At 35.3% G+C, this 17,210-nt stretch overlaps 1 protein-coding gene across 1 annotated transcript; it reads right to left on the reverse strand.

Moving 5' to 3' along the window:
• Positions 1 to 3,800: 3,800 nt before the first annotated feature.
• LOC117332345 (blastula protease 10-like) lies at positions 3,801 to 13,337 on the reverse strand. The gene is made up of 10 exons (XM_033891230.1): positions 13,128 to 13,337; positions 12,182 to 12,427; positions 11,767 to 11,945; positions 11,457 to 11,520; positions 10,479 to 10,682; positions 9,231 to 9,363; positions 6,523 to 6,639; positions 5,992 to 6,089; positions 5,331 to 5,455; positions 3,801 to 4,698 (listed from the first exon to the last, which is right to left on the reverse strand). Exons 1-10 carry the CDS (start codon positions 13,212 to 13,214, stop codon positions 4,572 to 4,574), a joined length of 1,380 nt encoding a protein of 459 aa, XP_033747121.1. The 5' UTR covers positions 13,215 to 13,337; the 3' UTR covers positions 3,801 to 4,571.
• Between the last annotated feature and the right edge of the window lie 3,873 nt (positions 13,338 to 17,210).

A 17,210-nucleotide genomic window follows, 5' to 3' on the forward strand; every position in this document is an offset into this window, starting at 1 on the left:
TTCTTTTAAAAAAGATCACGTGAACGCCTACAATATTACTTAATTCATACGGTCCTTGAACGAGATATCCAGAATTGCCTTCCCGTCGACCTCACATTCGAATGTCACCCCTCGCATGTAACTTAGTTCGGAAGTCCGCGTTCTGTTTCAACCAGTGATGGCAGAGAAAACTTCACGAAGCAGGTGTCGTTTGAATAATAAAACAAAAAATTCGACTGGCTGTAATAAGACATTCTGGAGCAGTAGATACGTTTGACAGATCAATTCGGAACTAAGATCCCCCACGGTAAAGTATCTGGTATTGTGTAGATGCGAACAGGTGAGTGTTTTACTGGTATGCCAGAGGTCGATAGTGCAACTGAATTGTTAAAACACTTTGGGGGATGGTGGCCTAAACAATATGTACCTGATATAGTGTATGGAAAATTCAACGTGTTCAGAGTCGGGGGGGGGGGGGGGGGGGGGACGAAAGCTCAGTCGGGTGTATGGCTCAGTGCCCCTTATCCGTGTCGATTAGTGTTTCCCGGGAAGCTGAGAAACAGGTCTTCGCTGTTGTTATTGTGTCCTTGGCATCTCTTTTCTCTAACTGCTCTGGCAGGCATGCGATGGGCTTCCTTATGTTGTTTAGGGCTCACATAACAAAATAATTTACTCTATGTTATTACTAGTGACTATCCCTTCTTTCGCTCATTTGGAGTTCAAATGATTTGAAAATTATATCAAAATTAAGTCTGAAGTTTTCCCTACCTGATAAATGATGTTATTGTATAGGTATTAAGACCCTATGCTTTATTCTCATACATAAAATGTACCCATTCCATATGTTATTATTCACGCGTTTTCTTCAGAGAATAGGTTCAGGTGAAACACCAGCTGATTGGCTAATTTAGTTGTGTGAGTCATTCAGTGAGATAGTCACTTACTATTTACACTATAATAGGTATCTTTCCAAATACTTCCATTGGCGCTTTTATCTTCAGGAAAGTCTAACTGCAACAGACGTAATTTATTCAAAACATGTGCGATATTTACTGATGATTGTTTTGCTACATTCATTTTAGTTGAAGCTTTGCACTGCCATTTGCTGTAAGAACAATTTAATTTTCAACGTGATCAGTAAGTATTCAGTTATATGTATAACTACCAGATAAACCAACAGTAGGTTAAGACATTATTTCAGTTTTTAGAATAACTTTGATATGCAAGTGATATCACTGTCATGTTCCATGTGGTAGGTCATAGTGACGGCCCATATGATAGGTCATAGTGACGGCCCATATGGTAGGTCATAGTGACGGCCCATATGGTATGTCATAGTGACGGCCCGTATGGTAGGTCATAGTGACTGCCCATATGGTAGGTCATAGTATTGGCCCATATGGTAGGTCATAGTGACGGCCCATATGGTAGGTCATTGTGATGGCCCATAAGGTAGGTCATAGTGATGTCCCATGTGGCAGGCCATAGTGACGGCCCATATGGTAGGTCATAGTGACGGCCCATATGGTAGGTCATAGTGACGGCCCATATGGTATGTCATAGTGACGGCCCATATGGTAGGTCATAGTGATGTCCCATGTGGTAGGTCATTGTGATGGCCCATATGGTAGGTCGTTGTGATAGCCCATATGGTAGGTCATAGTGACTGCCCATATGGTAGGTCAAAGTGATGGCCCATATGGTAGGTCATTGTGATGGCCCATGTGGTAGGTCAAAGTGATGTCCCATGTGGTAGGTCAAAGTGATGTCCCATGTGGCAGGTCATAGTGACGGCCCATATGGTAGGTCATTGTGATGGCCCATGTTGTATGTAACGGTAATGTTCCATGTGGTAGGTCATTGTGATGGCCCATGTTGTAGGTGATAGTGATGGCCCATATGGCAGGTCATAGTGACGGCCCATATGGTAGGTCATTGTGATGGCCCATGTTGTATGTAACGGTAATGTTCCATGTGGTAGGTCATTGTGATGGCCCATGTGGTAGGTGATAGTGACGGCCCATATGGTAGGTCATTGTGATGGCCCATATGGTAGGTGATAGTGATGGCCTATATGGTAGGTCAAAGTGATGTCCCATGTGGTAGGTGATAGTGACGGCCCATATGGTAGGTCATAGTGACGGCCCATGTTGTATGTAACGGTAAAGTTCCATGTGGTAGGTCATTGTGATGGCCCATATGGTATGTCTTAGTGATGGCCCATGTGGTATGTCATAGCGGGTAGGTCATAGCGGGTAGGTCATAGCTGGTAAGTCATAGCAATGGTCCATGTTGTATGCAATTGTGATGGCCCATATGGTAGGTCATAGTGATGGACCATGTGGTAGGTCTTTGTGATGGCCCATGTGGTAGGTTATAGTGATGGCCCATATGGTAGGTCATAGTGATGGCCCATGAGTTAGGTCTTTGTGGTGGCCCATGTGGTAGGTCATAGCTGGTAGGTCATAGCAATGGCCCATGTTGTATGTAACTGTGATGGCCCATATGGTAGGTCATAGTGATGGCCCATGTGGTAAGTAATTATGATAGCCCATGTGGTATGGCATAGCGGGTAGGTCATAGCGATGGCCCATGTGATATGTAATTGTGATGTCCCGTGTGGTATGTAATTGTGATTGCCCATGTGATATGTAATTGTGATTGCCCATGTGGTATGTAATTGTGATGGCCCATGTGGTATGTAATTGTGATGGCCCATGTGGTATGTAATTGTGATGGCCCATGTGGTATGTAATTGTGATGGCCCATGTTGTAGATTATAGTGATGTTCTATATGCTAGGTCTTTGTCAAATATCAGTTTTGAATTTAAACTGCAAATATACTCACCTACGTCTTTTTTCTAACTTAAAATCAAAAGGAAAGCGTTCACGTATCAGTATGGAACCACGTGACATGATTTATATTATTATATTAAAAAACATATCAACCTCAAACATTATAAACAAAGTAATGAGTAAATAATGTGGTCAACCTAAATTTGAAATTGATTATCATTGTGAAAACTAAATCATTTATTAAGATCAGAAGGTCGAAATAGAGAGCGAATCGAGTTCACAAAGAGATTAGAGTGGAGTAGAACACATAGTTGTACGCTGTGGCTGTTGGTGAGGTTATAGGTCAAGATCGAGATAAGTAACTGACGCTGAGATGATGAGGTGTCGATAGTGGCTTTTATCTACAGTTCTACAATGATATATGATCGACATTGTCAATATATATCTCTTTTTTTCGTTTTAAGATGACATATCGTCAATATACATGTTTTTGGCCGTTCTGATACTAAATATAATTAATTTATTGTGTCAACAAACCATCAAAGTTGTGATAGTGACAGTACAAGGATTGTGTAAACTTATTTGTGATAGTGACAGTACAAGGATTGTGTAAACTTATTTGTGATAGTGACAGTACAAGGATTGTGTAAACTTATTTGTGATAGTGACAGTACAAGGATTGTGTAAACTTATTTGTGATAGTGACAGTACAAGGATTGTGTAAACTTATTTGTGATAGTGACAGTACAAGGATTGTGTAAACTTATTTGTGATAGTGACAGTACAAGGATTGTGTAAACTTATTTGTGATAGTGACAGTACAAGGATTGTGTAAACTTATTTGTGATAGTGACAGTACAAGGATTGTGTAAACTTATTTGTGATAGTGACAGTACAAGGATTGTGTAAACTTATTTGTGATAGTGACAGTACAAGGATTGTGTAAACTTATTTGTGATAGTGATAGCAATACAAGAATTATGTAAACTTGTATTTGGTGAATGCATCTGAAAACCGAAAACGAATAAAAGGATACCGGAACCATTTTATTCACGCATATAACAAGATACACCTTAGAAATACGTTATGTTTAATAGTAAAACAAGATGTCATCTACTTAGTAGTAGAACCGTTAGCTTAAAAAATAACAGGCTAAACTCTATATTATATTGGTAACTGTTCCTTACTACAGTACACTACATGTAACACTCAAACGAGTACACACACAATAAGGTATTAATTCATAAATGTTCTAATCTTCAAGACAAATGGTCCAGATCAAATTTAAAAAAAACACAATTTAAGACAGCAAAACAATTTCAGGCTTTGTTAGAGAATATATTTCAGACTATGGTTTCCAAAATAGTTAGGTTAAAATTAAATAATGTTAGGTTATGGTATGGTATGGTATTTAAAATATGACATTAAAACATTTACAGTTACGGTAGTAAAATGAAGCTTTGATATATAAATTAAAGTATATAATTAGTTAAAGTGTGATCGTGGGGTAAAATAGGTTTAGCCCATGGTAGTGAAATAGTTTTAAGCTTTAATACTAGAAAATAATTTACTCGTTCAACACATAGTTTAATCTGGTCAAGTAAAAACACAGATATGACATGACTATATCCTCTGCATGTAAAAATATGGCCATTTTATTTGGGTTTGAGATTTTCGATAGGATGTTGTCGAAATTATCATGTGATTGTATACATGTCTCTGGCTCATCATGGAGAAAATAACTGCCACCTCCGATGCATTAGAAGGCCTGAAGAGAAGTCATGATAGCATCATGTTCAAACAATGCGATATATTATTCTGAATCCGCTTTCCTCTGTGGCGAAATCGCTGACAAAGCGGATCAGCAAACTTCCGCCTGAGTGGTAAGTAATGTTACGACCGTTCGCCGACTCGCCACAATATCTGGAATAAAAAGGGTTAAAAGAAATGTACCTGGTGTTCAGTGAATTATTCTTCATCCAAAGTAATAGAGGATATCTAACAGTGTCTTCAGTAATACCAAATATATTTCACGAGTGGAAAAAATATTTTGATATTTTTCACGAGTGCGCCATATCACCATATTTTCTAATCATTAATTTGATTGGTCAAATCATCAAAAGTGATATTTTTCACTAGTGAAAAAATATCACTTTTATAGAATGAATAATTTTTGATATTTCACTGGTAAAAATGTAATAAAATACAGTTCGTTCTGGACTTGACGTAGCAAAAGTAACAACATATGACTGTTTCACGTCAGCTGGTACCTGATATTGGTATTTTCAATTAACCCTATCAAGCTCAAATGATTCTATATTATAATGTGAATTTTATCACATTAACTCCTAAAAAATGAAAACAATAAAGATACAACAACTACTATAACGACCATCACTCCTAACACAATAATGATAACACAAATACAACTGTTAATTTTACGACCAACTCTAAAATAATTAAGATAACACTCATACAACTGCAATTACGACCACCACTTCTTTTTATTACTGGTCTTATAGAATATCTAACCGTAGATGTAAAATACTACTTACTTTTGTCCAACCTGCTGAACACCGTACAATTTTATCTCCAGGTAATCATTGTTACACTCATCATCAAAGTCCTCCTCGATATGGAATTCCTGGATTTGAAGGTCGATACTGGAATCTTCAGGGGCCTAGGAGAAAAATGATTTCAGGTATTGGGTAATGGTTTTATCATGTTTTTGATTTGTTCTTCCTATGTACACTGTCATAAAACTTTACAATAGAATAATATTTCTTTTTGTCACACAACAATGGTAGGTAAAATTTTACATAACTGTACATTGCATTGCAAGTTATATTGCTTTGTAAATGGACAGGGTCAATGCATGCTATTGATCATAGTCACTGATGAATTCAATACATCTATTACCAATCAGTTTATCCAAATATGATACGTTTTTATTACACTGAGTTACAATAATATTGGGACACGCTATTGTTTTAGTTTGGACATTCGTGGTTTCTGGAAATAAGTCTCTAAAGGTTCATAATTTAGAAAAATTCTGCATCCTTGTAAATTTGAATTTATCATACGGTATTTCTGCTGTGCCAAGCTGAAAATAAATCATGTTCATGCTATAGTCAAAAACAAAACGAGTTAACAAAAAATACATAAATGACCCACTAGAAGGGCATTCCTCATTTACATAACTAGTGCAATACGAACCTCTATTAGCCAGGAGCACTCCGTGTCAGGGTTGTAGCTGGCAGGGTAGTTGGACGACTGTATTACACCATGCGTAGCTGTCAATCTACCCCCACAACCTGTAATGATGCGTAAAGCTTAGTAACTATATGTACAAACTGTGAAAAAAGGTTTATAAAAAAGTCAATTGCTAACAATATGATTACATTTGGTTAAATTTGTGTTTGGCACTTTCGTTTGTGCATGATGGAAATGTATATACATTATTTTATTGCCTTGGAAAGTGCTCGGCATTAACTATTGATACATATTGTTTATCTTGAATCATACTTGTTTTCCATTAAATTATTACATTATTTCATTTTATTTAAACATTTTTTTCGAAAACAATTGATATAAGTTTCCTTGGTAGACACATGTATTATTTATTATGAAGTATTTCCTTCGAGTTTGTAAGCATTAATAGAGTATACAAAGGTATACCGTATATCACAACCAATATTGGATCATTAAAATCAAACCTTTACATGTAACATTAACTTGTTTGTTCACCTTTAGAGACGTGAGGGGTGTCACAGAAGGGCCCTGTTAGACCGACAGGACACACACAGGTACAGGAGGGACCAATATACCCACCATTCTGACACGGCGGGGACACGGGGCATCCGGCTGAACAGCAACAAACATTATATTAAACAACATCAATATCATTACAATAAACAGCCTCAATGTCACTACAAGATACATTATTAATGTCAATTCAATAGTCAACATTAATGTCACTATAATAGACAACATCAATGTCACTACAATAGACAACATTAATGTCAATTCAATAGACAACATCAATGTCACTACAATAGACAACACTTAATGTCACTACAATAGACAACATCAATGTCAATTACAATAGTAAACATTAATATCACTACAATAGACAACATCAATGTCATTACAATAGACAACATTAATGTCAATTCAATAGACAACATCAATGTCACTACAATAGACAACATCAATGTCACTACAATAGACAACATCAATATCACTACAATAGACAACATCAATGTCACTACAATAGACAGCATCAATGTCATTACAATAGACAACACCAATGTCACTACAATAGACAACACCAATGTCACTACAATAGACAACATTAATGTCATTACAATAGACAACATCAATGTCATTACAATAGACAACATTAATGTCACTGTAACAGACAACATTAATATCACTACAATAGAAAACATTAATATCACTACAATAGAAAACATTAATGTCAATTCAATAGACAACATCAATGTCACTACAATAGACAACATTAATGTCACTACAATAGACAACATCAATGTCATTACAATAGACAACATTAATATCACTACAATAGACAACATCAATGTCACTACAATAGACAACATTAATGTCACTACAATAGACAGCATCAATGTCAATTCAATAGTCAACATTAATGTCATTACAATAGACAACATTAATGTCATTACAATAGTCAACATTAATGTCACTACAATAGTCAACATTAATGTCACTACAATAGACAACATCAATGTCACTACAATAGACAGCATCAATGTCATTACAATAGACAACACCAATGTCACTACAATAGACAACACCAATGTCACTACAATAGACAACATTAATGTAATTACAATAGACAACATCAATGTCATTACAATAGACAACATTAATGTCACTGTAACAGACAACATTAATATCACTACAATAGAAAACATTAATGTCACTTCGATAGACAACATTAATGTCACTACAATATACAACATTAATGTCACTACAATAGACAACATTAATGACACTACAATAGACAACATTAATGTCACTACAATAAACAACATTAATGTCACTACAATAGACAACATTAATATCATTACAATAGACAACCTCAATGTCATTACAATAGACAACATTAATGTCATTACAATAGACAACATCAATATCAATACAATAGACAACATCAATGTCACTACAATAGACAACATTAATGTCACTACAATAGACAACATCAATGTCACTACAATAGACAACATCAATGTCACTACAATAGACAACATTAATGTCACTACAATAGACAACATAAATATCATTACAATAGACAACATTAATGTCACTACAATAGACAACATTAATGTCACTACAATAGACAACATCAATGTCATTACAATAGACAACATTAATGTCACTACAATAGACAACATTAATGTCACTACAATAGACAACATAAATGTCATTACAATAGACAACATCAATGTCACTACAATAGACAACACCAATGTCACTACAATAGACAACATCAATGTCATTACAATAGACAACATTAATATCACTACAATAGACAACATCAATGTCACTACAATAGACAACATCAATGTCACTACAATAGACAACATCAATGTCATTACAATAGACAACATTAATGTCATTACAATAGACAACATTAATGTCACTACAATAGACAACATTAATGTCACTACAATAGACAACATCAATGTCAATTTAATAGTCAACATTAATGTCACTACAATAGACAACATCAATGTCACTACAATAGACAACATTAATGTCATTACAATAGTCAACATTAATGTCACTACAATAGTCAACATTAATGTCACTACAATAGACAACATTAATGTCATTACAATAGACAACATTAATATCACTACAATAGACAACATCAATGTCACTACAATAGACAACATTAATGTCATTACAATAGACAACATTAATGTCACTACAATAGACAACATCAATGTCACTACAATAGACAACATTAATGTCACTACAATAGACAACATCAATGTCACTTCAATAGACAACATGAATGCCACTACAATAGACAACATTAATGTCACTATAATAGACAACATTAATGTCACTACAATAGACAACATCAATGTCACTACAATAGACAACATCAATGTCACTACAATAGACAACATCAATGTCACTACAATAGACAACATCAATGTCATTACAATAGACAACATTAATGTTACTACGATAGACAACATCAATGTCACTACAATAGACAACATTACTGTCAATTCAATAGTCAACATTAATGTCACTACAATAGACAACATTCATATCCTAGTATACACAACCTTAATGTCACTACAAAAGACAACATTAACGTAATTATAATAAACATCATTAATGTCACTTTAATCTTCATCTTATTCTTATCATTTTAACCAATGGAAGAGAGTACATACTGTGACATCTATACGCCAGGTTTGCCAGCTTTGCGTCCAAGAAACTAATGTTATTTCGCTGTCCCATCCATTTCTGTACCAAAGGATCATCGGTTGTGATAGTTTGGAGCATACGCTGATCTTTGGAGAATGCCTGCCGGAAACATTTTATATACAGGTGAACAGAGACGATATCAATATATTGGAACACTACTTGGTTGTTTTGTTTGTTTTGTTTCTGTTGTCGTGACTTGATTTGATTGAAGAAGTGGAATCAATGACAGTTGACGTGACGTAATTTCCTTGTTGGTGTGACGTGATTGTAGAAGTGGAATCAATGACAGTTGACGTGACGTAATTTCCTTGTTGGTGTGACGTGATTGTAATACTGACGCGACTTCATACAAATGTTGAAAACGTGCAAAGAGCACGTTCAGCTTATCTCAACCCTAGGATGAAATAAGAAATTATCTTACCCTTTACAGGGATATCGTCACGTCAACAAAACCAGGAAGTCACGACGACAATCATTATACTTTACTATTTTCATGCATTAATTTAGATTGGTTGGGAGAAAAATAATCATTCATCCCATTAATGTGTAACAGGGAAATCTCGACCATCGGCAGTCCTCGTGTTTGCAACTTAAGTTTATTCCCCCTAGGGTTGAGATTCTCCAGTTTCACCCCAAAGGGGGTGAACGATTCTAATAATCTCACACTGTTACAAATGTGGATATCCTTGTCCAGGGCAATATAAAACTCATTCGTCAGTGTAGAATAACTCAATCGTTGATGTGGGATAACTCATTTGTCAATGTGGATAACTCAATCGTTGATGTAGGATAACTCATTCGTTAATGTCGGATAACTCATTTGTCAATGTCGATAACTCATTTGTCAATGTCGATAACTCATTTGTCAATGTGGATAACTTATTTGTCAATGTGGATTACTTATTTGTCAATGTGGATAACTTATTTGTTAATGTGGATAACTTATTCGTTAATGTGGGATAACTTATTCGTTAATGTGGCATAACTCATTCATTGATGTGAGATAACTCATTCTTTAATGCGGAAAAATTATTCGTTAATGTGGATTACTCGTTCGTATATAAAAGGGTTTTATTTAACTCTTTTATATGGAGTAATTCTTTCGTTAATGCTAAAACACCAAATCGTTAATACGAGATAAAGAAATCGTATATTTAAGATAACTTTGTTGTTAATACGAGAGGAGCATTACCATTTTATCTAATCTAGCTTACCGTTGATTTATAGTGCATAATGGATCCGATGTCGTAGGGCAGTCGATAGGTAGTGACCTTGGAGTTAGAATACTTCTCAAACTGTCCGGTCTGATTGATGGCCACATTGTTGTAGTTGATATGTACGTACAGGTCGCGGTCCGGCCGGGACTGCTCGTGTACAAACCCTATAGTGTGGCCAAGTTCGTGAGCGATCCGTCCCGCCTAGTGAATTTAAAATCAAGGAATTAGTCACATAACATACATGTATACAATAAAAGTCATTCGTTATTTTTTTTTTTTTTTTTTTTCTTGTTGCCATTTCTTGATTTTGCCGCTGCATACATTTTATTGCAATGCTCCTTTTCCGACATAAAGATAACTTTTAGTGTTGTTTACGTGATGATTGAAGCCCATCTTGCTGCAGGACATCAGATTGTAAACTATGGATTGATGACAAAATATTTTGTTGAAAACAAATAATCAACGTAAATAGCCGCTGTACAAGTGTTTTAAGCAAGTAAGTATACAAGAAATTAGTTAATCAAATGAAACCTAATTGTACATGTAGTATGATTGCGAAAAAAATCGCGAATAGGTATTTGTGATAAAAATATGGATAATTTAATCTTGCTTGTACATATAACAAGCATTTTCATTGGCTTAATAAATATGTAATCAGCTAATGACATTGCAAATGACTTCAGTGTCAACTTCGATGTCGATTGGCTGATATAGCAGCGTAATAACTTATGAGAGACCAAGGGTCAGTCATAAGGTAGATTGTCAGAGGAAATATATCAAATTAACAGGATTACTTCGGATTTTTCTAAAATATATGAAGCCTTAAAGCGAAGAGTTAATTCTCAACATTAACAATTTCACGTTTGTTTAGAATACACTTTTTTCTATATAAATACATATATATTTATCATTTATTAACAGAGGATTCATTTTATGAGCAATATTAAATGCTAATATTAGATTTATCACACTTACAGAACATATGACAGAAATATTGACGGACTGCATTCCACGAATTCTTCCCACATTGGATATACAGCTACAAAAAAATAGCAATGGATTATGTTATCTACAAATATACGAAAATGCAAAATTGTTAAAAAATGTGATGCAGTGAAGAGAAACTAAATTATAATTAAGTAATATTTTTCTTTGGCGTAATATAAATGACTGGATTTTAACATTAGTTCTTGACTGTAGAAATACAAAGTACACTTCCTTGTTCTTTTTATCAGTTGTATAATTAAAAGTGTTTCTGCGTTCCCCTAGGATCACGTGATCTTACCCCTGCCTAGAGTCCGGCCACGGACGGATTAGTACGTAATCTTTATGACCCAGCTGTTCACTAAGAGCCCTTGACCTTGGTATAAACCGGATACATGTCTGGGACTCCCACATGTGTATCGCTGACTGTATCCTGTGCCATATAAATTTGCCGGGGACTGAAAACGGATATATTTGGCCCTTAAAACAAATTCATTATGATATATAAAGCAACGTTTCTCAGAGTTTCTAAGATAATAAATCTTGTTGATGAATTTGTTCAGGATAATTTATCTTCCTTATGCAAAATATACTTAGAAAACAATCAAATCATATCAAAGGTGTCAAATCAGGGAGAAAAAATTAAGCAAAGTGAATTTCAGCTAAATATCTAATAAAACAATGTCAAGTGTTCATTGACGTTGTACTGACCAAACGTGGGATCGATTTCGTAGGGTAACCATAGCCTGTGGCCAATATGCGTTTGTATCTGCCAATATTTTCCTTTTCCTTCCAACATTTCCTGTTTTCCTTGCATTGACATCCTCCCGAATTGCTTTCTTCTGAATAGGGGTAAGAATCATGTCACCTTCAAACGTCCCGGGCGGCGATTGATCAAGTACTCCAGGGATGTTTTCGTCATGATTTATAAGAGCCTGAATTAGCTCCAGTCGAGTTGAAGTCTGAAAATAAACATACTGATTCGTATTTGCAAAATCTTTAAAACAAATGGTGAATACAGTAAGAAATTGACAAACTAGTTGTTGAAGTTTAACTACAACAGTGCGTAAATAAGAAGCCATCTATAAATACTAAAACCTTGGCATATGATTTAAATCGTAAAATTACATCAATATAAGGCATTTTATCAGGGAAACAAAACTTTAATTACACACGCAATAAGAAATGTAAGAAAGCGAAATGAGAAAATCAAGATAAATATTAACCTACCATTTTTGGTTACATTTGGTAATTGGTCTACTCATCTCATTATCTCATTACTAATTCAAATATTAATGTAACAAATATGACTGGATGTTTTTTGAAGCGATAAGCCGTCATTATATTCAGCAAGTGTAAATTATTATTCTTTGTGATTTCAGTTCACTAATTAGAACATGTGACATTTCCTAAAATATCACTTTTTAAATTTAGACCCATCAACTCGATATCTTTAATGATAAACTGCTAGAGCTTTAACACAACTGTTGAACTTTATTGATAAACATGTTATATCATGGAACATACTGCAATTCGCCCTGTTAATTATGTTTCAGTTTGCCATTTTGTTCAATATATAACTTTAACCATATCATAGATTATATACAAAAAAGGGTTTTCATTTTCATTTTAATCCAATAGTTGTTTCCAAAACTTACTTACCTGTATTGGCAACGCATTGCATGACAAACCGCACATCAGAACAGTTGTAAATAAATAAATAGACACCATTGCACCGCACCGCTCCATATTATGCAAGAAAATAACGCGCTGTACGTTATAAACTGTCCACCTAAAATCTAATAACTAGCCAATCCTAAGAGAGTTGACCATTCCATTTATGTAAGCTAAAGTTTGCTGTAGCTGACGACAGGGAGCCAAGGTATGTCTTTGTTGGCTTGATCCTGGTATTTATACAAATCAGACCGTAAATGTTATCACCTGCTTCGTACCTTTCCCCATCCGTAAATCGCACCTGTCAATTAGTCCACGGCCCACGTATTAAAAGATTAGTCAACTTGGTTCAGCATTAAATATTTTTTAAGTAAAATTACAATATTTTATTATGACACTTTTTTTATTAAAAATAAAACTAGATCTTCCTTAGTTTATCGTAAGCCTGTTGTATATACCCACATTATTATGTAGTTATTTGTGAAATATGAGAATTAGTTATAAAATACCAAGCTGACACTAAGACTAACTGTTTATAGCTTATACAATGAGGACATGTTCGGTTTGACGTTAATTGTGGGGCAACAGATAGCATTGAGGAATAGTGTGTGGCTCTCTGTTGGTATGACGTCCGATAGAGGAAAACAAACATTTAATGTTAATCAAAGGCAGTGAATACTATAGCACCAACTCCTACCGTGGAGGTATGCAGACATACAATGTTGACACCCTGTGTTTATCAAGGACGATGGTGCAACCAAAAAATGTTATCTCAACCTGCATTGAATTTCCATTAATGTCAACAGATGCAATAACATATATTAATAAAAATAAATAATTTGTTTGACATTTTGATATTTAATTATCCGACCTTTAAGCTGTTTCTGATCCACTGTTGACGCAGATCTATGTGCGTAGATTCTTAAAAATTGCCGAGGGAACTGCCTAGTCGAGCTGACATGTAAAATGAGACAGCTTTAAAGTAGAGAAATGGCGGGGAAACAAATGTAATAACCATTTAATATAATGTTAACTTAGTACGTCTGTATATTTGTATACTATTTCACAAATAATGGACATATTGTTTTCTTTTTATCTCTTGCAATACTTTTGGAGAAAGCTGTAATGGAGTGTTGCAAATAATGTTTTGTTAAATCTGTTCTTCTGTTGGCATAACGTTTTTGGTACTTTACGGATGAAAAACAGTATCTCGTCACATTACAGATGTTGGATATTAAACACGGTCCGCGAGGGAAATTTGCATGCTTTTTTTGGCTCTACTCTATCCAACTGTCAATGTGTGCTGAAAGGTGCTTATATCGAATAATTTTATTTCCTTTTGACATTACCTCTAGGATCAGACAATAAACATTTCAAATTTATGTCTGGATCTTGAAACAAAAACATTTTGGTGAATATTGCGAACAAAATGAATGAATAACAAATCAGTTTTACAAAAGCAATTTGTCCGTATTATTTCATTTGAAAGACAATCAGCTTTAAAACGGAAACATTGTCAAATAAAGGATTCAAGCATTTGTTACATCGAACTAAGGGAAAGACATATTTAACCCACTTGAACTATGCCACCAGGCATATCAACAAGTATCAAACCAGGGAGGTGACAACAGAACCAACAGACACATCAACGAGTATCAAACTAGGGAGGTTACAACTAAACCACCGGATATATCAACAAGTATCAAACCAGGGAGTTGACAACAGAACCAACAGACACATCAACGAGTATCAAACTAGGGAGGTTACAACTAAACCACCGGACATATCAACGAGTATCAAACTAGGGAGGTGACAACAGAACCACCAGATATACCAACGAGTATCAAACTAGGAAGGTCAAACTAAACCACCAGACATATCTACAAGTATCATACTAGGGAGGTTACAACAGAACCACCAGACATATCAACGAGTATCAAACTAGGGAGGTTACAACAGAACCACCAGATATGTCAACGAGTATCAAACCAGGGAGGTGACAACAGAACCACCAGGTATATTTTCAAGTATCAGACTAGGGAGGTGACACCAGAACCACCAGACATATCAACGAGTATCAAACTAGGGAGGTGACAACAGAACCACCAGACATATCTACGAGTATCAAAGTAGGGAGGTTACAACAGAACCACCACACATATCAACAAGTATCAAACCAGGGAGGTTACAACTAAACCACCAGACATATCAACAAGTATCAAACTAGGGAGGTTATACCTAAACCACCAGATATATCAACGAGTATCATACAAGGGAGGTTACAACAGAACCACCAGACATATCAACAAGTATCAAACTAGGGAGGTGACAACTGAACCACCAGGTATATCAACGAGTATCACACTAGGGAGGTTACAACTAAACTACCAGACATATCAACGAGTATCAAACTAGGGAGGTGACAACAGAACCACCAGACATATCAACAAGTATCAAACTAGGGAGGTGACAACAACAGAGCCACAAAATATATCAACGAGTACCAAACAAGGGAGGTGACAACAGAACAACCAGGTATATCAACAAGTATCAAACTAGGGAGGTGACAACAGAGCCACCAGGTATATCAACGAGTATCAAACTAGGGTGGTTACAACAGAACCATCAGATATATCCACGGGTATCAAACTAGGGAGGTGACAACAGAACCACCAGGTATATCAACGAGTATAAAACTAGGAAGGTGACAACAGAACCACCAGGTATATCAACGAGTATCAAACTAGGGAGGTGACAACAGAACCACCTGGTATATCAACGAGTATCAAACTAGGGAGGTGACAACAGAACAACCAGGTATATCAACAAGTATCAAACTAGGGAGGTGACAACAGAGCCACCAGGTATATCAACGAGTATCAAACTAGGGAGGTGACAACAGAGCCACCAGGTATATCAACGAGTATCAAACTAGGGTGGTTACAACAGAACCACCAGATATATCCACGGGTATCAAACTAGGGAGGTGACAACAAGTATCGAAAATAGCAGGCTTCATATCACCTAAGGAAAAAGAGTGTTTTAAATGAGACCATATTATCATCATAAAAGCTCCCTGTTCCTCAAGAGGTAATCTTCACAATATTTTTGGCTTAGATCGAGTTGACTATTATACGATTTTGGTTTAAGTATTTGAAGAATCTTGAAGACCAAAGGTCTGGTTTAACAACTCCTTCCGGGACCAAAAGTTTAACGATAAAATAGATAAAGGGAAATACAAAATGCATCCACTTTTCAAACCTGCTTTGTAATTATGGAATTTATGTGACTTAATCCAGGACGTGTTTCGACTAAATGTCGTATTTATCATGTTTACTTCCCACACTAGATTTCGTTCGTTTGTAATCTTATCGAGCTTTTACTACCCAGCTTGTCGTAAACAAGTTTTACCTTACATCAAGGAACCACTGTCAACCCCCGCTTACGTACCTTGTAATATCACGTGGTAAACACGTTTCCTTTTATCTTCATTTTTTGTTTGGTGTTATCAATTCTAACGGCTAATTTATACGATTAGGTCATATTTGACAAAATACTGAGTAACCTGAGGCGTTACAAATGTTTTCTTTGAACAAAATATATAGGATTTAAAACATGTATTTTAATTGGAGACGTTTTCTTTCCTTTTTATACTCAGAAAAGTCATGATGATGATATCAATCCACGGTAAAATGAAAGAGCCATTCTTTCTCAAAATCGAAAAAGAGGTCAAGTAATAAACAATATAAATTTACAAAGTACAAAGAGAATGAAACCAGATTATAAAGTGTTTATATTATGATAAGCTTATTTGTCCGTAGGTGGTTAAAGGAACTGTGCTATCAAAAAGGAGGTAGACACACATTTAATATCACCACAATCATTTCTGTTTGAAAAAGGTTATGAGTATCCGTTCTCTAAAAGAATACTTGCCGTCATACGCTGTGTGGGTCATTTATATATAGTAATGATGATAAATAGGACTGTAAAAAAGACACACAGAAATATATAGAAAAAACACACACAGATATGTGGAAAAAATAAACAGATACCAGAGGACTGTACATAAGA

This window comes from Pecten maximus, chromosome 8 (assembly GCF_902652985.1).
Source record: "Pecten maximus chromosome 8, xPecMax1.1, whole genome shotgun sequence".
In the NCBI taxonomy this organism is placed as follows: domain Eukaryota; kingdom Metazoa; phylum Mollusca; class Bivalvia; order Pectinida; family Pectinidae; genus Pecten; species Pecten maximus.